This window comes from Lygodium microphyllum, chromosome 27 (assembly GCF_053477565.2).
Source record: "Lygodium microphyllum isolate KBCC chromosome 27, Lygodium_microphyllum_v1.1.10, whole genome shotgun sequence".
Lineage (NCBI taxonomy): Eukaryota > Viridiplantae > Streptophyta > Polypodiopsida > Schizaeales > Lygodiaceae > Lygodium > Lygodium microphyllum.
In genome coordinates, this window is record NC_141161.1 from 72,570,070 (window position 1) to 72,590,885 (window position 20,816).

Here is a 20,816-nt window from a genome sequence, read left to right on the forward strand (position 1 = left end):
ATGTAAGGTTCCGCAACTAGCCTTGGGAGAGATCTAGTGCAATCTTTGAACTTTTAAGAATACACAACCAATGCAATCAGCTTATCATCATTAGCAAGGAAAACATTCCTTTCCCATAATATCAACCAAGCAATCACTTAAATATCCCATAAGAGTCGACCAACTTATCTTGGCTAGAAAGACCATCTCTTTCCCAAAACAAAAGCCTTATCTTAAAAAGACCAATTCAGCAAACTAAAATAATGACCTTTGAATACTTCACAAAAAATTTACAATCCACACTTATTCTTCCTTAGCGTGAAATTACATAAAGTGATACATACCATTCTCTCCCTAGTATTTAGATTACAAGTCAAAATAACACATTCCTAACCGGCTTTTTACATCATAAGCATTTTAACTAAATGATTCAACATTTTATCATGCGCAATCCATGCATAAGTCTCTTCATCCTAATCCCATGAATAACCTTTCCTTTTAATGAGTGATTGTTCCATCATTTCTTTGCAAAAGTGAACTGGCTTAGGTATTTAAGAATTAAAAACATGACCTATGAGATAAAATGAACCATATGACAATTATAATCTCAACTCTTTCATTATGACTAGTTAAAGCAATAAATCATAGAGTATTTTCCTTTCAAGGTAAGATACACCACCCAAACACCCTCGCAGGTGGCGCCTTCTTTCCAAATATTAGCTGAAAAAGTGGGCAAGATCCATGATGATGTGGTTCCTCTGCCCAGATAGGGTAACTTGCAAGCTAATTGAATAATGGAGCCTGGTCACATTGGGACCCTTCTTGGTGACCCTGTTCAAGTGGGCAAGAGTCTGAATTATTTACACAATACACCATGTGAACATAAATGTCCAACCAAGAGTTGCACCTAGCAAGACTTGAGTCCACAACCTCATAATTATGAACCCAAGCTTAAACCAATGGGACACCTCTAGCATTTCTATGTTTGTAATAGGACTGCAAATGAAAGATTCATCTCAATCAATAAATCTTTCCTCCTCTTCTCTGTTCTGTATCTTCTAATCAACCTGCCAATAAGATATCTGCCATCAAATAGGCCAGCCGAAGAATCTACCTACCTCTACAAGTTGTTAAAGTATTTGTCTCCCAGGTCTTGAATTTCCAAGGCACTCAAAGGGCAGAGCTGATTATTATGTGGCATGACAACTTTGCCCTGCAAGTAACTTGCTGTCCCAGACAGATGTTATGAACTTGAAAAAGAACAAAAACACACAATTGAGGCCCAGGAGGGAGTTCAATCTCGTCACATTTGTTTCAGTCCTGAAAGAATTAAGTTCTTTTCAAGCATTATACAAGCTAAGAAAACTGAAAGGGACTGGAAACCAGAGAGTTTCCCAGCTAACTATTGCCAATGTGACAAACCTCTCCAATTCCCTTGGGACAAATTCATTGAACATAGTAGGGCTGATTCAGTATCTTTCAGGCTGGCATAGAGTTTCTCAGCTAACCATTGCCACTGTAATAAACCACTTCAATTCCCTTGTGACAGCTTCATTGAACATAATAGGGCTGATTTTTTATCTTTCAGACTGTTCACTGCTCGTGCTGTGTGATGCTAGAGGTGGAGGCCAAGCACATAGCTGGAGAGTAGGAAATCCCAAGCAAACTGAGGTTGGAACAATGTGTCCACAAGAGGCAACACAGAATGCAAACTTGCAACTTGCAGGCACATGTTGGCATGTGATTACCTGCTGTCACAAAGATCCTTCTCCTAGTCATGTTTCGGGACTCCATCTGTTTTCAACTTGCATCTATCCCTGTTGTTTCCTAACTAACAACAAGCTTATTATATGAAGCATGATGTCCATGGATTTGCACCATTTTGTGGAAGTTAATATGTTGTATTTTGTTCTCACGTACTCTGTTCCACAACTGAGTCCACCTCTGGTACATATCCTTGCTTCTTAAGCACTCTATTCAACATTCTAAACCTGCCAAATTCACCTTCTACTTTTGCGACACCATTGTCTGCCACAACAAACTCCTGTGGCTTTTCCTTAACCTCAATCCAGGCCTTTCCAGGTTTTTTCACTACACACATATCTTTCCTAAGCTTTTGCACTCCCTCGGCATCCTTCCACATGTGAGTGTCAGCATAAATATTTGACATTAGGGTGTATCCTGAGGCATCACCTGAGTCCATCTGTAGGAGCTGCTGGAAGCATTTCTTTGCTAGCTTCATGTTACCATATGTCTTGCAGCTGGTTAGTAAAGATGTCCATTGAATAGCATCAACCTGGATAGGCATGGATTTTAGAAGACCTTCAGCTTCATGCAGCTTCCCTGCTCGGCCAAGAAGGTCAACCATGCAGCTATAATGATCAATGTTTGGATTGATGTTGTGTTCTCGTATCATGGATTTAAAGTACTGATAGCCTTCTGTCAGCAATCCAGCATGGCTGCAGGCATTCAGAACACCTGCATAAGAGACACCATCTGGACACAAGCCATAAGCAAGCATGTTCATGAACCATTGTAAAGCACAAGTCCACCTACCAGACTCAGCAAAACCTGCAACTATAGCACCCCATGCCACAACATTTTGATGTGGCAACATATTGAAGACTCCTATTGCTTCATCAAGGCTTCCACATTTGGCATACATGTCAAGGAGTGCAGTCCCAACCACCAAATTTGAGGTTAGCTCACTTCTCATGACAATGTCATGTACTAGCCTGCCATGCACTGTAGCTCCAAGACAAGAGCATGCTTTTAGAAGGCACAAAACTATGACATCATCCAGGAGCATGCCCTTCCCTTGCATTTCATCAAAAAGTTCAAGGGCAGACAAGCCATCACCACTTTGCACATATCCTGAAATTAGAGCACCCCATGACACTACATCTTGTAATGGCAGATTAGTAAATACTTTACGAGCCTCCTGCAGACTATTGCACTTAACATACATGTCCACAAGGGCATTACCAAGTATTGTATCGATCTGAAGTCCTGCCCTAAGAATTTGGTCATGAATTAGTCTACCCTGTCCTGTGCACTGCCTGATGCCACAGGCTTTAAGTACGGATGAAAATATAATCAAGTTGGGCTTCTTACTCTCCTGTTGCATTCTGGTGTAGAGTTCGAGTGCCTGGTAGCTGTCTCCATGCTCAGCATATCCTGCAATCATAGCCCCCCACATAACGACATCATGGTTAGGCAATTGGTTGAAAACTGCACGCGCATCCACTAGCCACCTGCATTTGGCATACATGTCGACCATTGCACTTGCAAGGATGATATCCACGCACGATTCATTTTCAACCAGAGAGATATGAATCTGCATGCCCTTGTGTACAGCTCCAGCATTGGCACATGCCTTGAGAGTGGACAGAAAAGTGACTTTATCTGGGACTACACCAGCCTGGCACATCTTGGCGTAAAGGTCGAGGGCACAATCGTCGGTACCGAGCTTGGCATGTGCAGCGATGATGGTGTTCCATGCATATAGGCTTGGGTCAGGCAGGGCGGCGAAGATGCACAAGGCTTCAGGCAATCTCCCACATGAGGCGAAGACGCGGATAAGGTCCTCGGAGAGGCAGCCATTAAGGTTGAGACCAGTGCAGACCATGAGGGAGTGCACTTGCTTTGCAGCTGCCAGGTCTCTCGTCTTGAGGCATCCTTGCAGGATAGACCTGATGAACTCCTTTGGGATTGGTGTGCTTTCCTGGATCATGCGATTGGCAGCCTCGAGGGCTCTGCTGAGGCCGTCCCCCTTCCATAACCTGCTGAAATCTCCATACCCCGCCAGGGTTTTGAAGAACATGGTGATACATCGGGTGCATCATGGTAGCTGTACATCGGGCGCATCATGGTAGCTGCCGAAGCCAGTTTCGCAATGGTGAGGCCTATAGAACGTCTCGAGCGTGCGAATGGGATCTAAGGAAGCACATTGTTGTCAATGGCGCTTACAGCGAGACACACACACACAGTTCCTTTCTTGTTTTTAAAATTTGATTTAAATAGCGAGAGATAGAGATTTGTTTTCTTATTTTTATTAAAAATTTATTAAATAGGATGAGAAATCTTGCTCTCTTGCATGCTATGTCTTGGACACGGGGAGTGGTGAGGGAGAAGGGCAAGAAAGAGGACATGGTACCACCTCAATTAGTTGTTAGGGCAAAAATCTCTCACACATGGTGGCAAGAATAATAGTTCTTGCACATCATCTTGGCAATGCATCTCTCCCCACTCCAAAGGGAATTTAGCGGGGCTCGACACTCCCATTTGTGCCTATGTCTACTGTGATCTTGCATCCTAGCCTAACTCCAATAAGTGCAAATGAATTCAGTATCACCAATGGGGATAATAGACAAGGTTGGAGCTTCAAGGGGTAGCACAGTTCCAACCAAACAACCACTCATTTAGCCTCCCATCTCAAAAGCTTGTGACAAGCCTTCTCTTTGATGCAAGGTAATCCTTTGTTTATTAATAACTCCACGCCAGTGCAAGGTATTTCTAGCATCCTCAATTTTGGATTCTAGCCTATGGGTTCCCCCCTCCTCCCCTGGTTGGACTACAAAGCCATGGTCCCCCATAACCTAGGCATGGATGGAAGCCCTATGTAGCAAACAAGAGGGATTTTGGGATTGGCTCAAGCTCCCCCCCCCCCCGCTTTTGCACGCTAGAAAGAAGGCTCCCATAACACCAATCCAATTTGGAATAACTCCAACCAAGCAAGTTGTGGCAAAGGAGCGCATACCTCGAACAACCACCAAGAAACACCTCCCACGAATGAAGGTGTGTGCTTTGTTACCCTCTCTAATAAAGTAATACATAAAGTATTATTTGAGTACCACTTTCAAGCCTTGATAAGCCTCTACCATGGGGCCAAACCCCCTACCGAAGTCTTGAGAGAGTGGATCATGGATAATTGGTGGCCTTTGGGGATTAGGGTTGAATAATTGACCACAAGTATCTCTCCAACAACTATTTTGTCTTCATGTTCGAAACTAAGGAAATGGCCATGAATATATTGGCCTACGGCCAATGGATACTTCGAAACTCACCCTTAACCTTATTCAAATGGCACCCACAATTCGATCCACATGGCCCCAAGCCCACCAAATTGCCAATGTGGGTGGAATTCCTAGACTTTCCAAACCCCTTCTACTAGGTTATGGGTTCTATTGTTGCCCCATTAGGCAAGATCCTTGGACAATGTGTCCTACTTTGAACATTAACCTTCACTAGCACCCCTAGATTTTAACCCTTGCTCTAATGGCTTGGTCTATAAGGCCAACCCATTAGAGCATAATGAATAGTCTATAAGAATCTCCCTAATGCCTCAAATGTATGAAACAGGGCCACTTCATTAGGGATTGCCCTGAATGGAGCAAAGCAAAAAAGAATGAAGAAAAGAATCTCCCAAATGGGTGCTTCAAATGTATGAAACAAGGCCACTTCATTAGGGATTGCCCTAAATGGGGCAAAGCAAAAAAGAATGAAGAAAAGAAATTGAAATCTACTAAGGTAAATGACCAATGATTCAAGGAAATCCAAAATAAGAAACAAAAACACAATGTTAGTAGGGGGAATGGCACTAAAAAGGCCCCAAACAAAGTGAATAATACCGGCATATATGCTACCCTACTCATCAATCTAAATAGGGATAACTCTAAAAGTATAAGGGTTGATAAAAGTTTGAATGTAGAGACAAATTAGACAATTCTGATCATAACGTCATTGATGGCCCCCAGTTTTTCTAGGATACCCCTATGCACAAGGAATCATTTGAAAAAGAAATTAATGATTTTGACATGAGCAAATTGCATGAAGATTGAGCAAAAGGTCTGAAGGACATCGCCAAATATCAAGTAGAGGAGGAGACATTGCCAATAGAGTCAAGTCCTTCCAAAGTAAACATAGCCAATTGGTTTTGTCTCCCCAATCCCTCCCCCCTCCCAATTAACAATTTAGGTGGTAATCAAAGAAGGCTCTCCAAGGTCAATTAGAGTACATACAACCCCTTAGCTAACAACAAAGGCTCCAAAGGTAAGAACACACTCCAAATCTAGCAAGAAATTATGTGCAACAAACTAAGAATAATGTCTTATAATTTGAAGGGCCTAATTGGCCCAACCAAGACTAGAGTAATTAATACATAGATATGTCAAGAGAGCATTAGGATTGAGTTTATATGCATTCAAGAGGTTAAAGTATCTAGGGCCACACGTGGAAGGAACCTAGACCTAATCTCAAAAGAATATGAGTCATCCTCAATAGAACACGAAGGTGGTAGGTGGTAGTGAGGGCACAACAATGGGCTACCTTAATAAAATCAAGCCAATGGTTAAAAGGGTTACCAAGGATCCAAAGAATAATTGGGTGGTGAACCATCTAAACATAGAATAAGAATAGCCATTGTCTCTTTCTACGCTCTGGGGTCATATACTTCTAGGGCAAGGATATGGAACTCTCTAAAGGCTATAGTCTACTCTATCATCCTTACAAGTGACTTTAACATGATAGAGACACTTGCTGATAGATTGAAGGGGATAGGAAGAGTCATGGGTAGATAGAGAAGGAAGCTTGAGAGAGCCTAAAAGGCTTTCATAGACTAGTCTATGCCAACCTTGACTTGGGGTTCACTTGGTCCAATTGATGCCAGGAGGCATATTCCATGGTGGATTCCGTGAGGTTTTGCAGTGGATTGTGTAAAACCATATTTATTTGCCAAGGCTCGCACACAAGGTGGATTCCTTGTGCGAGATGAAACCCTCAGAAGCTGGCATTATTATAATGAGGCAACGACGATCCTAAGAAGAATGAGTTTTGATACTTTTAGAACAGAATATCTTCCCCTCTGTAGTGGTTTGAAAGCCGAATTCAGAGATGTTGAAAAGAAGGAAGTAAAAGTGATGTTGGCCAGAGAATCTATCAGAGACTAAAGCCCTCTCAGATACTATCCTGTTGAGTCCAGAACAAGTGGTTAAAGCCAACCCCCTGATGAGTGACACAATAAAGAGGCAAGTATTGGAACGAGTCCAGAGGTACGTGAGAAGAGAGAAGGCAAAATTCAAAGCTGAGAACAGGCTTGCACCAGAAGCTTCCTTTGACTCCCTAAAAGCACTCTTTACAGAAGTCCCCATGGCAACTCAAGGTCCCCTTCCTAGTCAGATCCGTCCTGGAAATATTGATGAGGCCAGCAAATGTAGTCCCATTGCCAGTTTTTAAAGGAGAGTATAATGAAGACCCTGATCTTCATGTAGCAGAGTTTATGGTAGTATGTGTGGCTAACAATGCCACAACCCCTGAGCATTGGTTAGCAATATTCCCCGCCACTTTCAAGGGCACGACATTTCAGTGATATGAGAGACAAGCATCAGGAAATTTTGGCACATGGGACGACCTAAAGTTGGCCTTCCTCACTAAATTCAGGCGTGAAGGTTTTGAAGAGAGGATGCAATAGGAGTTCATGAACCTAAGTCAGTCCTCTGGAGAAAGAGTAGAAGCTTATGTCTCGCGAATGGAATCCATCCTGAAGAGATGGACTAACCATCATTTGGATGAAGGTATCCAGAAAGGAGTGTTTCTCAGGGGCCTATAACTAGAAGTTCGCAAGTTTGTGGAATTGAAAAGACCAGTCAATCTGCAAGCTGCAATGGAAGGTGCAAGATTGTATGACGAAGTTGAAGCAAGGCTGTCAATGACTCTAGGAAGAGGAGTCTTACTTCCTCCTATGCCTGGAATGGTATACCCATCAAATGCGGTCCCAGGGACAGTTCCCTACCCCTATCCCCAGATGCAAACAATGCCATAGTATAGTGCACCTAATCCAGTGTGGTCACCGCAGACGATAGTGCCTCAGATGATGGTTCAACCACAACAACAGTGGCCTCAAATAGTTCCTCCAATGGCACTCAACAACAGTGGAATCCTACCAACTGGAATCAACAACCCCATGTCTCAATAGGAGCTCTGAATCAGAACTAGAACAGAGGACCTTCTGGATCTACCCAACCAGTGTATACGGTAATTATAGAAGCTTCCCAAAACCCTACAACAAGCACTGCAAGATGTGAAAATCTGAAGGACTACTTATCCAACTCACTTGCAAGTATCAAGAAAGAGCTTCTGGATGTGATTATAGAGAAGTTACAGACGTTCAAGGTGAATACCACCAATATATCCACTTCTGCAGGAGCCAAAAGGGATGTGATATGGTCAAATACTTGGTGTGGAAAGTGTCATCAAGTGGGACATTTAGCTACTGAATGTACCCGAAAACCAACCATTCCTGGAGCTTTTTGTTCTTACTGTTTGCGGAAGAACCATACAGAGGATATCTACTCTCTGAAAGAGATGCATGAACAAAGACAGAAGGAGGAAAATGCAAGATTCAACTTGTTGGAATCTAAAATGACAACACAGGATATTGGACCCAAGCCTAAAGAGTTTGGTCCTAATTTCGGTCCAAGGAGGTTTTCCTCTCAAAGTTATAGAGGACGACAGTCTGGCGATGGTCAAAGATCTGAGGTGGAGTATTACAGATGCGGAGAAAATGGACACATTTCACCAAATTGTCCAAATCCCAGAAGGTCAGTGGATTACAAGCCCTTATGCAGTCGATGCAAAGGAGAAGGCCACAGTGCAAAGGACTGTCCCAGTCCAGTCTATGTAAAGGCCAATGTCACTGATAGCTAACAGAAGGTACAAGAACCTGCTTCCAATTTGGTCGAGTTGGAAGTTACCGCTGTGACACGCACCAGAAAGAAGGAACCAGTGGTTCAGAATGGAAATGACTCTCATGCCAAAACTGTGAAGTTCAACCTACCTATAGAGGGACAGAGTAGTACAGAACAATACAATACATTACAGAGCACTACAGTGCCATAGAAGGATAAAGAGATAGTCCCGGAGATAGGACAAGAGGCCCAAGAGAGCAGAGTTAGTACAGAGACAGTACAGTTACAGATCAGAAACAGTACAGAGATAGAGCAGATACAGAGAGTCTATAGAACAGAGACAGAGCAGATACAGAGACAGTAACATATACAGAGCCAGAACCAGAACCAGAAGTAGAGTCAAAACTGGTGACAGAAGCAAAAGCAGATGCAGAGGTAGACGATTTGTTCTTCTCCTACAGAGCCTCTACAGAGGCCGAGGCAGAGCCTCCAGAAGATGAGAATGAAACTGATGAGGAAGAAAATAAAGTAGGCTATGGAAGTGCAGATGAAGAATTTCCTTTGATAGAGGATGATCTAGTTGATGTCCCTATAGAGACCTCATAGGCCGAATATCTCAGGGTACTGGATGGAATGACCATGGTTCCGTTTGGGTTGGTCAATGGACCCCAAAGTATGCAAAATTTGTATAAGCAATGGATTAAAGGCGTAAAAATTAAGTTCACCAATGGCTCCTGTCGCCCTGATTGTTTAGTCCAAAGAGAAGATGATGATGATGCCCCCTGCTAACAGAAGCCCAAGCCCTCAAAGTCACAACCTCTAGCAGGTCTGTGCTATGTAACATTCCTGGACACATCCTCTGAATATGAAGCCTTGAGTCCTGAAGAGGTCACCACTCAAACAAAAGCAAATAAGGCTCTGATACCCTTTCAGCAATTTAAATAGATGAATGAGTCATCTGTTCAGAAGGAGGACACTGGTTCTAGTAGGACATCAGATGAGGATATGACTCTCTTGAAGGAGTCAGAACTCTACCCAGAAGCAATTCGTGGGACATTTATCCACGAAGTGGAAGGTGAAAGACAAGTAACGTTCTTGGATGCTGAGGGTACTGAAAGTCACTTGAAAGTGGGTCTCAATCTTCCAGAAGAGGAATTAGTGGTCCTTCACAACCTAATAAAGGAGAACTTAGATGTGTTCGCTTGGTCCTACAAAGACCTAAAGGGGATTGATCCTACAGTATGTCAACATCACATTGATTTAGAGCCCGATACCAAACCTGTAAGGCAAAGACAAAGACTGATGAATCCTAATTACTCTGCTATGGTGAAGGCCAAATTATTGAAACTTCTTGAAGCAGAGTTCATTTATCATGTGGCTAACAGTGAATGGGTTTCACCCATCGTGGTAGTACCCAAGAAGAACAGGAAACTTCAAATATGTGTTGACTTTCGAAAGCTCAATTCGAAGATGAAGAAGGGTCATTTCCCTATCCCTTTTACAGATCAACTGTTGGACACAGTAGCAAGCCATGAGATGTATTCCCTCTTGGATGGATTCATCGGATATAACCAAGTCCAAATCGGAGAAGAGGACCAATTAAAACAACCTTCACCATGGAATGGGGGACGTATGCCTATAGAGTGATGCCATTCGGGCTTTGTAATGCTCCTGCCACCTTCCAATGAGTAATGATGGCGGCCTTCCAGAACCATTTGCATGATTTCATTGAGGTGTACCTTGATGACTTCTGTGTCTATAGTTTGATCCGTGAGCACTGGGGACACCTAGAGCAATGTTTTGACAGATGCCGAGAGTATGGGATTTCTCTCAACCCTGATAAATGTGTCTTTGGTGTCTCCTCAAGAGTTCTTTTGGGCCATATTGTCTCTGCACAAGGAATTGCAATAGACCCTACAAAGATTGAAAAGATTGCCACCTTAATAGCACCGACAAACCTCAAAAAATTGAGAGGATTTCTTGGCCATGTGGGCTATTACAGAAGATTTATTGCACATTTTGCAACTAAGGCAGCCCCTCTGCACAAGATCCTAAGGAAATAAGCTAATTTCCTTTGGACGGATAACTATGAAGAGGCCTTTAATACCCTAAAACATTGCCTAATTGAGGCACCTATTTTACAGCCTCCTGCTTGGACGAAGGAGTTTCATGTACACACAGATGCATAAGTTGAAGGGCTAGGTGCTGTCCTATGTCAAAAGGGCCCCTCCAAATTAGATCAACTGATATATTATGCAAGCCAAAAGGTCACTGATAGGGAACAAAACTACACAGTGTGACAGAGCTTGAGTGCTTGGCAATGGTTGTTGCCCTAGAGAAGTTTCGCCACTACCTACTGTCTACCCACTTTAAATTTTATGTGGATCATGAGGCCCTGTCCTTCCTGATGAACAAAGCAGATGTGAAAGGACGAATGATGAGATGGCTCATTCTATTCCAGGAGTTAGACTTTGGGGTAATGACCAAACCTGGTCGTTCCCATGTTCTAGCTGATCATCTGTCGCATATCCCATAGACTGCAGACGAGGAGCAGGATGATCCAGACCTCCCTGATGCTTCCCTATTCTTGGTAGAAACTGTAACCCCTTGGTATACAGACATTGCCAATCTGCTAGCAACCCAATGTCAAGATTGTGGGAGAGAAGGAAAGAGTCTCACTTGTAGCTTTCTTTCTTGCACAATGGGGGAATACACACAAAGGTGGAGGCTGAAAATAGTTTTCCTCTTCTTAGTTGTGTAAGTCAAAAAGAACTCAAGTACATAGAAATAGAAGAACCCTATATATGGATCTCAAACCAAACTCAACTAACTAAGGTGGCATACTAATTGAGCCACGAACTAGAGTAGATAAGGATAGCTGTCATCTAGCTATTATTCATAGGCGGTGTACCAACCGCATCTGCAACTAACAAGTCGGTGATATAAATGCACAATGGTCACCCTGGCATATCACGAGTGGAGCTCGACATCTCAACACTCCCCCTTGAGCTCAATCCCAATTCCTGCACACCAAGCAGGTCTCTGAACTTGCCCAGCTTCTCTGCGCCCAATGCCTTCGTAAATATGTCAGCTACCTGATCCTCTGTGCTAACATAAACTAGATCAATAAGACCTAATAAAACCCTCTCCCACACATAGTGATAATGCACCTCAATGTGCTTTGTTCTAGCATGATAGACTGGGTTATTTGCCAAGTGTATACTACTCATGTTGTCACAATAAATGACAACTGGCCCATCTGTAGGCTGATGCATATAATAAAGTAGCTTATGCAACCAAGCTACCTCACATGCAGCCATTGCTGCGCCCCTGTACTCAGCCTCTGTGCTCAACAAGGCAACTGTAGGCTGTCTCTTGCTGCTCCAAGTGATTGCAGCACTCCCAAAAGAGAACACATATCCACTGGTAGATCGTCTATCAAAAATACTACCAACCCAATCAGCATCAGTGTATCCATGCAATTGTATCTGAACCCCAGTCTCATAAAATAGTCCATACTGCAATGTGGACTTCACATACCTGAGTATGCGTCTAGCCGTATCCAAATGCAGTTTCCTTGGAGCCTGCATAAACTGACTTACCAATCCAATAGCATAGCTCAAATCTGGCCTGGTAATAGTCATATAAATCAAACTTTCTACTATGCGTCTGTACATAGTAGGGTCTTCCAGAAGCTCACCTGCATCTGCACTCAGCTTCACATTCTGCTCGAAAGGAACTGAAATAGGCTTACAACTTGTCATCCCATATTTGGACAGCATGTCCAATCCATACTGCCTCTGCAAGAGCTGTATCCCACTTGGTGATCTAATCACCTCAATGCCCAAGAAATAACGTAGCTCTCCCAAATCCTTCATCTCAAACTTCTGCTTCAATAGCATTTTCACATGAAGGATATCTTCATCACTATCACCTATCATAATCAAATCATCAACATAAACGACAAGCAGCATAATACCTTTCTCTGTTTTTCTCACATAAAGTGAGAAATCTGCCTTGGAAATTTGAAAGCCAATAGTGACAAGATATTGTCCTATCTTGTCAGACCATGCTCTAGGTGCTTGCTTCAAGCCATACAATGCTTTCTTCAACCTGCAAACAAACTCAGGATGAACAGCATGCACATAACCTGGTGGCTGCTCCATATATACCTCTTCTTGCAAATCGCCATGCAAGAAGGCATTCTTTACATCCATCTAATGTAAAGATCATTCCTTTGATGCAGTCGTAGCAATGACTGCTCTTATGGTTGCCATCCTTGCAACCGGACTAAATGTTTCTTCATAATCGATGCCATATGTTTGTGCATACCCTTGACTACTAATCTTGCCTTGTATCTATTCACAAAACCATCTGCATTATGTTTCACCTTATAAACCCACTTACAACCAATTGCATGCTTATCTTTAGGCAAAGGTACCAATTCCCATGTAGCATTTGCTTCCAAGGCATCCATTTCTTCATCCATGGCTTTCTCCCATTTTTCTTTTCCCATGGCTTGCTCAAAAGAAGTGGGCTTTGGTTCATGTATCACTTTGACCATATATGCATAGTGAATGGCTATAAATCCATCATATTTCAGCCTATCCACATGATACCTAGCTCTGGTAGACCTACGCAAAGTAGGCTCACTTCTTGGTGCTCTCAAAACATCCCTGGTCTTCCTTAATCTAGGTGTAACAATAGAAGGAATACCCAACTCATCATCAATGCTCTGTTCTGAACCACTAGACTCACCATCCACATAAGAATGACCTGCATTCACATCAAACATGGGCTGATCTACCTTCTCTTTTCCTTTTCGTGACACCTGAATACCACTATCTGCATTGCTTTGAGAAGATTCTCTTGATCTCAATTTGCCTGTCCATGGCGAAGAATGTGAACCACTGCTAGAAGACGCTCCATGTCCACTAATATTTTGTGACTGCTGCTCTGAATTCTGTGCAGCATTACCATTTTGTGCATCTACATCATCAATCACATTTACTGGTTTATACCAGCTACTCATCTCATAAAAAACAACATCTCTGCTCACTGTAAACTTACGAGTAGAAGGGTTATAGCATCTATACCCTTTCTGCTCTGTAGAGAGTAACCAATAAAGATGCACTTATCAGCTTTTGGATCCAACTTGGATCTCAACTCATCTGGAACATGAACATAGGCAATGCAACAAAAAATTTTCAAATGAGAAATATCTGGTTTCGTACCAGTATACCTCTCCTCTAGAGTCATCCCATGTATTGCTGTAGTGGGAGTCCTGTTCATTATGTAGACTATTGTAGCAACTGCCTCAGCCCAATAAAAATCTAGCAGGTCTTTTTCATTGAGCATGGCACGAGATACCTCTCCAATATGCCTGTTTTTTCTTTCTGCAATTCCATTTTGTTGTGGGGTATGACTACATGAATATTGCTGCTTTATGCCATGCTCCTGCAAGAACCTTGCAAACTCATTTGAGAGGTACTCTCCCCCTCCATCTGACCTTAGGCATTTTATTTGCAGGCCTGTTTCTTTACTCTCCCCCTCCATTTGACCTTAGGCATTTATTTGCAGGCCTGTTTCTTTTTCAACCATAGCTTTAAGAGTTTTGAAATGCCCAAAAACTTCACTTTTCTTTTTCATAAAATACACCCAAACTTTTTTGCTATAGTCATCAATAAAAGTGATAAAATAATGATAGCCTCCAAGAGATGCAGCTTTAGTAGTCCACACATCACAGTGGATTAATTCCAATGGCTTCTTACTCTCTTGAACATGTCTAGGAAATGGTTTCCTTGCCTGTTTTCCAAACTGACAAGTTTCACATATTTTATGTATTTCTACAACCTTGAATTTTAGCAATCCTGCAACAATATTTTGGGCTTGCATTGATTTAAGTCACTGTACATTAACATGACCAATGCGTTTATGCCAGATGTCAATATCTGCAACTACACCGGTCCCATGTGCAAACATTGCTGCACTCAATTCAGGCATGTCTGCATCCAATGTAAACATTCTACCCTTCTTCTTTCCTTTTGCTATCAAGCGACCTTTATTTTTCATATCCTCAACAAAGCATCCATGGGAATTAAATCTGACTTGTAAGCCCTACTCAACCATTTGACCAATAGAAACCAGGTTCTTGGTGATATTTGGAACATGAAATACATCTGACAGGTATTTCTTTTTCCCATCCTACATAGACAAAGGAATATTTCCAATCTGCACAATAGGATGTGCAGTATCATCACCAGTCTCCACAAATCCTGGTTTTTCCATTTTCCTTGCATCTTGCATCCATTCTGCATGACCTGTCATGTGGTTTGAAGCACCTGAGTCAACATACCACACATCGTTACTTTCTTTTGCACTTGTCACAGAATTGGTCATGTGCTACACCATAAACAAATGCTCATTTCTGTCATCACCCTGTCTACTAGAAGATGCATAATTCCCTTGTTGCAGTTTTCCATTCATGATGTCATTCTGCTTTTTATAGTAGTCTTTAGCCATATGACCCATTTTACCACAGTAGTAGCATTCAACATTGCTGTTTGCATTTTGCCCTCTTTGCCATCCACCACGACCTCTTTGGCTCCCCCTGCCTCTAGAGTTACCACGTCCTCCTCCATAGGACTGGTTTTCTTGAGTTTGCTGCATATTCTGATTTCTACCACGGCCTCCAGATCGGCCTCCTCTACCTCTGACCTCTACCTCTTCTAGCATTTGAGTAGAAGACAGCTTCTTTTGACGTTCCTCCTGAAGAAGATGCACCACCATTTCTCTGCTCCTCAGAAATTAGAAGAGCAATCAACTCCTCAAAATCAGAAAATCTTTCACGGACGGAAATGGATGTTCGAAACTGTGCATAATCCTTTCCTAGACCATTCAAGGTCACAGAAACTAAATCATCATCTTCCACTGGCAACCGAATGGAAGCAAGTGCATCTGCAATCTTCTTTACCTTCATGTGGTAGTCATTGATGCTCATATTTTCTCTTTGCACATTATGTAACTCTTGCTTGAGCTGCATTTTCTTGGCTTGCATATTTGTGCTATACATTTTTGACAAAGTATCCCATGCCTCCTTTGGCGTACTTGCATCCTGAATATGCACAATCATAGAGTCTGAAATACTGATAGACAGCCAATACATAACTTTCTTGGCTCTCTCATGCCATGCTTTAAATGCTTGCATTTTCTGTTGATTGGGAATATCAAGAAGAACCGGTTCTTCTTCATTTCCTGCAACAAATTCCCAATATCCTTTTCCCATAAGGAAATTCGTCATTCTAAACTTCCATGCTTGGAAGTTGTTCTTGTCAAGCTTTTCAGTGACAATCTATGAAAGAGAATTAGACACCATTATAGAACACTGCAAAAAATTCTGTCACTGCAAAGAACACAACTTCAGCCTCACAAGGGCTAATCTGCAAAACTAACGAAAGTGGTATTTGACTGCACAGTCACTTTCTAGTGACGATTTTGCATCAACAGGCAACAGGGATGATTTTGTAACTCCCAATGTCTCTGCGCACAGATATACGATGCAATTTCTACAGTAACTTTTCACCAACCTGTAAAACAGTGGTCGCGCAGTATAAAATAGGGCCTTTTCCTGAGTGCGTGCAGAAAACTTCCGCCTCCAAAATAGGCCCTGAAATGGCTTCAAATAAAAAAAACAGGGTCACCAAGGGCTAAAGCCCTTGTCCCGCAGCATATATTGCCCTCTTGCTTCACCGTGAAGGGCGTCTCAACCTGAAACAATGCACTCTTGCAATTTCCGGCTGTGCTACCTGCAGAGATTTGCTCCCAAAACAAAAAATGAAAGCAACACTGCTCCTCTTACCAGAACACCACAAACTTGGTTTGCTTTCTTGAGCTCCTTACCACGAACAAGGCTCTGATACCATGTCAAGATTATGGGAGAGAAGGAAGGAGTCTCACTTATAGCTTTCTTGCTTGCACAATGGGGGAATACACACAAAGGTGGAGGCTGAAAACAATTTTCCTCTTCTTAGTTGTGTAAGCCAAAAAGAACTCAAGTACATAGAAATAGAAGAGCCCTATATATGGATCTCAAACCAAGCTCAACTAACTAAGGTGGTATACTAACTGAGCCACGAACTAGAGTAGATAAGGATAGCTATCATCTAGCTATTATTCATAGGCGGTGTACCAACTGCATCTGTAACTAATAGGTCGGTGACATAAATGCACAACGGTCACCCTGGCATATCACGAGTGGAGCTCGATATCTCAACACCCAACAGTACCCTCCTGGCATTTCTAGTCGGGACATGAAGAAGCTTATGTTAGAATCAGCCCCCTACACCCTGTTAGGCAGTGCACTATACAAGAAAGACAAAGATGAAGTGCTCAGAAGATGTGTTGCAGGAGATGAGATTGGGATTGTTTTGAAGGCTTGCCATGACGAGCCATGTGGAGGCCACTTTGCAGGAGAAGCTACATCCAGGAAAGCTCTGCTAGTAGGTTACTGGTGGCCAACCCTCCACAAGGATGCATATGATTACTGTAAAAGATGTGATGCCTGTCAGAGGATGGGAAAACCCACCAAGATCAGCGCTATGCCACTTCAACCGATTCTTTCCCTAAAGATATTTGAGAAGTGGGGGATTGATTTTGTAGGTCCCATTGATCCACCCACCAGAAGAAAATAGAACAGATACATCCTGGTATGTACGAATTATGTTACTAAGTGGTGTGAAGCCAAAGCTCTAAAGCGGGACGATGGTAACAGCGTGGCCTTGTTTATGTATGAGAATATCATCACCCGTTTTGGCAGTCCCCTAGAGCTGGTAAGTGACAAAGGCACTCATTTCATTAATAAAGTCATGGAAGAGTTGACAGAGCTGTATAAGATCCGCAATTGCAAGTCCACTCCTTACTACCCCAGAGCCAACGGCCAAGTCGAAGTCACCAATCACATCATGTGCTCGATCCTGACAAGGACAATTGCCGCACATCGTCGTGATTGGGATGATTGACTTACAGAGGCCCTCTAGGTGTACAGAACCTCCCATAAAGCAGCAACATGACAGACACCCTTCCAGGTGGTGGTGTATGGTACAGAAGCTGTTTTCCCTGTTGAATTGGAATTTCCCTCTTTGCGAGTGGCTATCAAAGAGCATTTGGGGGACGATGATTCACTACAACACCGTCTCTTACACTTGGAATGTTTGGACGAAATTCGCAGGATGGCTCTATAGTGCATGGAAGCCACGCAAGCTCGACGTAAGGCTTACCATGACAGCTTCATCAAGCACAAGGAGTTCAAAGAAGGTGATTTGGTCCTAGCCTATGATTCACGATTTGGCAAGTTTCCTGGCAAGCTCCAACAGCGGTGGATGGGCCCATATAAGGTACTTGCTGTCAACCCTAATGGCTCTGTCCAAGTGCAGACCGTTGATGCCTCTGATGATCCCTTCCTGATCAATGGATATCGCCTGAAGAAGTACTTCCCTCCTTGGGGATCTTGACAATCACGGTCACCTGATCCTTTCCCCCGTTGGCGTGGCACTGTAACTCTTATGATGCTACTTCTGATAGCCATTCTTCAGCCACTCCTGATGAGGTGGACGCAACCCTCTGTCCCCTCAGCCCCACCTTCCAGCCCTGATCTCTTATCCTCTATTTTCCACCAGGGGCAGTGGCGAGGTTGGTTCTGACAAATGGTATTTCTACCATTCCCTTGCTTAATTCGGAAAAAAAAGGAAAAAAAATACATATTGGTCATGGGAGAAAAGGACTTCGGTCCATGTCATGCCGACCTATTCTTCGAGAAAAGGTGGAGACACCCTCGAGAATAGGAGAAAAAAAAACAACAACAAAACACGAAAAAAAAGGAAAAAAAATAAGAAAAGGAAAAAACTGTTATGGGAGAAAAGGAAGAAATTCCCTGTCATAGCAGGCCTCGTTCCAAGAAAAGGTGGTTAACACCCTTGGGCAGGAAGCTGGCTGTGGAAAAGGTGGCAACACCCAACAGTCCAGAAAGTGGATTCATCATTTGACATCCCCAAGATCCAGTTCCGAAGCTGCCTCCCTTGGTACGCTGTGTCCTGTGCCTTTCTGCAGAGCGTTTGACAGTCCTCTAGCAAACGCCATGTTCCTATCTAGCCCCATGTTCGATCTGATGGCTACCTCCCTGGGTATGCCTCTTCAACAACTGACGACGCAATCTTCATCGACAAACAATCGAGTGACGCGAGCTTTCATCCTAACCGGATGGGGACGTGAGTATGGTTGCTCTCTGTAACTATCAATAGAGAGTGAGACAGAGGGTGGGGCGAGTGACCAGTCTTTTTCCTTCAAATCAAATGAGAGGTGAGAAGTGTGAATGAAGTGTTGCATGCATGTGATGGGCCTCTCAATGCACACAGCACGATCTATTTCTGTGCACTGCACCAAAGGCTCCATGGCCTTCCTTCTCTCACCGTATGCCGGCATAGGGCGGGATGCACAGTTGCACCATCAAACGCGCACAAGGCATACAACCTTTGCACAAGTGACCATGAGGATTACCTCAATGGGTTTTAGGCAAGGGCTACCCTCTGTATTTTTCAACAGAGCGTGAGACAGAGGGTGGGCCAAGTCTATCCGTTAAGGTTTTAAGTGTCACCCCGCGTCCCTGCACGTCTACCTTGCATACCGCCTTGCATATGCCTCACTTTGACCATGCATGTATGCCATGACTTTCTGTTACACTCCTCGGTCCCTTCCCCACCCACCTGTCCACTGTCACCCCTCCCTTGGGGATGTTCCTCCTCCATTTCTCTTTTTTCCTTATTTTGCTGTGTTTCTATGTGAACGCACCCTACGTTCCCCCAAATTCCAATCTCAACTTATAGCCATATTCATCCCTTTGAATTGTCCAATTTTCCTTTTTACCCACCCCTGTTCTGATGTACGGTTTTTGAGTTATTAATTTTTGAGGGATTTTGCAAAAATTAGACCGTTTCCCATGTGAACGCGTCTTGCTTGCTTCGAAACGGTGATCTGACATGATAGCCCTATCCTACCCTTTCCCCTTGACATTTTTCCTTTTTACTTCGTGTCATTTCGATGCACGGTTTGTCCCATATTAATTTTGCAGTTTTTCGGGACCTTTTCATGCGTCTTTTTGACATTTTTCCATGTGAACCTGCCTTGTTTGCATCGGAATTCCAGTTTGACCTAGCAGCCGTGTCCACCGCACCTTTCCTTATATTTTTCCTTTTTTCTTCCCCTTATTCTGACTTTCGGATTTATTATTATTAATTTTTAAAAGTGTTTTTAAGTGTCTTTTTGGTATTTTTTGAATGTGAACGCCTCCGACCCCTATCGGAACTGCGTTTTAACGAGACATGCCTATGAAACCCTGTCCTCCGCACATTTGTCGTTTTTGCTGCCCTCTGTTTCGGTGAACCGATCTTCTGTTATTAATTTTCGATCGTATTTTCGTGTGTCATTTTTACGTTTTTCCCATGTGAACGCATCCTCTCATAGTCGAAATTGTGTTTTGACATCATAGGATTAGTGGGCACATTCTTTTGCACATTTTTCCTTCTTTCCGCCCTACATTTCAGTGAGCGGATTTCCCGAAATTAATCCCGTATGTGTTTTCGATGCCGTTTTTGGTGTTTTTTGCATGTGCACGCCCTTTATTCCCTTGGAACCACCGTTGACCTTTTCCCCTATCTTTCCCTGCCATCTGGTACATTTTTTGTCTTTATGCCATTTCGTTTCGACGATCGGATTGTGAGATATTAATTTTTCTTTATTTTGATGTGTTTCGTGCGATTCGTATCGCGCGTGAACGCACGCATTTGCGATTTTACGCAAATTGCCACACCCGATCACGTACACACACCTCGTGCCGACGTCGCAACGCCATTCCCATCTCGCAACGACAAATTTTTTTACCCCGCCCCGTGCATGCGCACGGGATGGGGGCACGCCTTTCTTTTCATTCATTTATTTATTATTTTAACACACCAAAAGAATCTTTATTATTTTTAAAAAACAAAATCTTTATTATTTTTTTAAAAAATTTCATTTTATCTCCCCCTCCCGCATCCGTTCCAACCACACACCCCCCCCTTTTCCAACCACATCCCCCCCTTCCCTCTTCTCTCTCTCCTCTCT

At 43.0% G+C, this 20,816-nt stretch overlaps 1 protein-coding gene across 2 annotated transcripts; it reads right to left on the minus strand.

The window, feature by feature from the left end:
- Window positions 1-612: 612 nt before the first annotated feature.
- LOC148012464 (pentatricopeptide repeat-containing protein At4g33170-like) lies at window positions 613-3,950 on the minus strand. Of its 2 annotated transcripts, XM_087669577.1 has the most exons (2): window positions 2,536-3,950; window positions 2,272-2,438 (listed from the first exon to the last, which is right to left on the minus strand). In XM_087669577.1, exons 1-2 carry the CDS (start codon window positions 3,800-3,802, stop codon window positions 2,422-2,424), a joined length of 1,284 nt encoding a protein of 427 aa, XP_087525703.1. In that variant the 5' UTR covers window positions 3,803-3,950; the 3' UTR covers window positions 2,272-2,421. The 2 variants fall into 2 exon arrangements, with proteins under 2 accessions (XP_087525702.1, XP_087525703.1); XM_087669576.1 differs by having other exon boundaries at window positions 613-3,950.
- Between the last annotated feature and the right edge of the window lie 16,866 nt (window positions 3,951-20,816).

Excerpts from the sequence above, each read along its gene's own strand:
- LOC148012464 (XM_087669576.1), bottom strand. The coding sequence starts at position 3,802 with ATGTTCTTCAAAACCCTGGCGGGGTATGGAGATTTCAGCAGGTTATGG.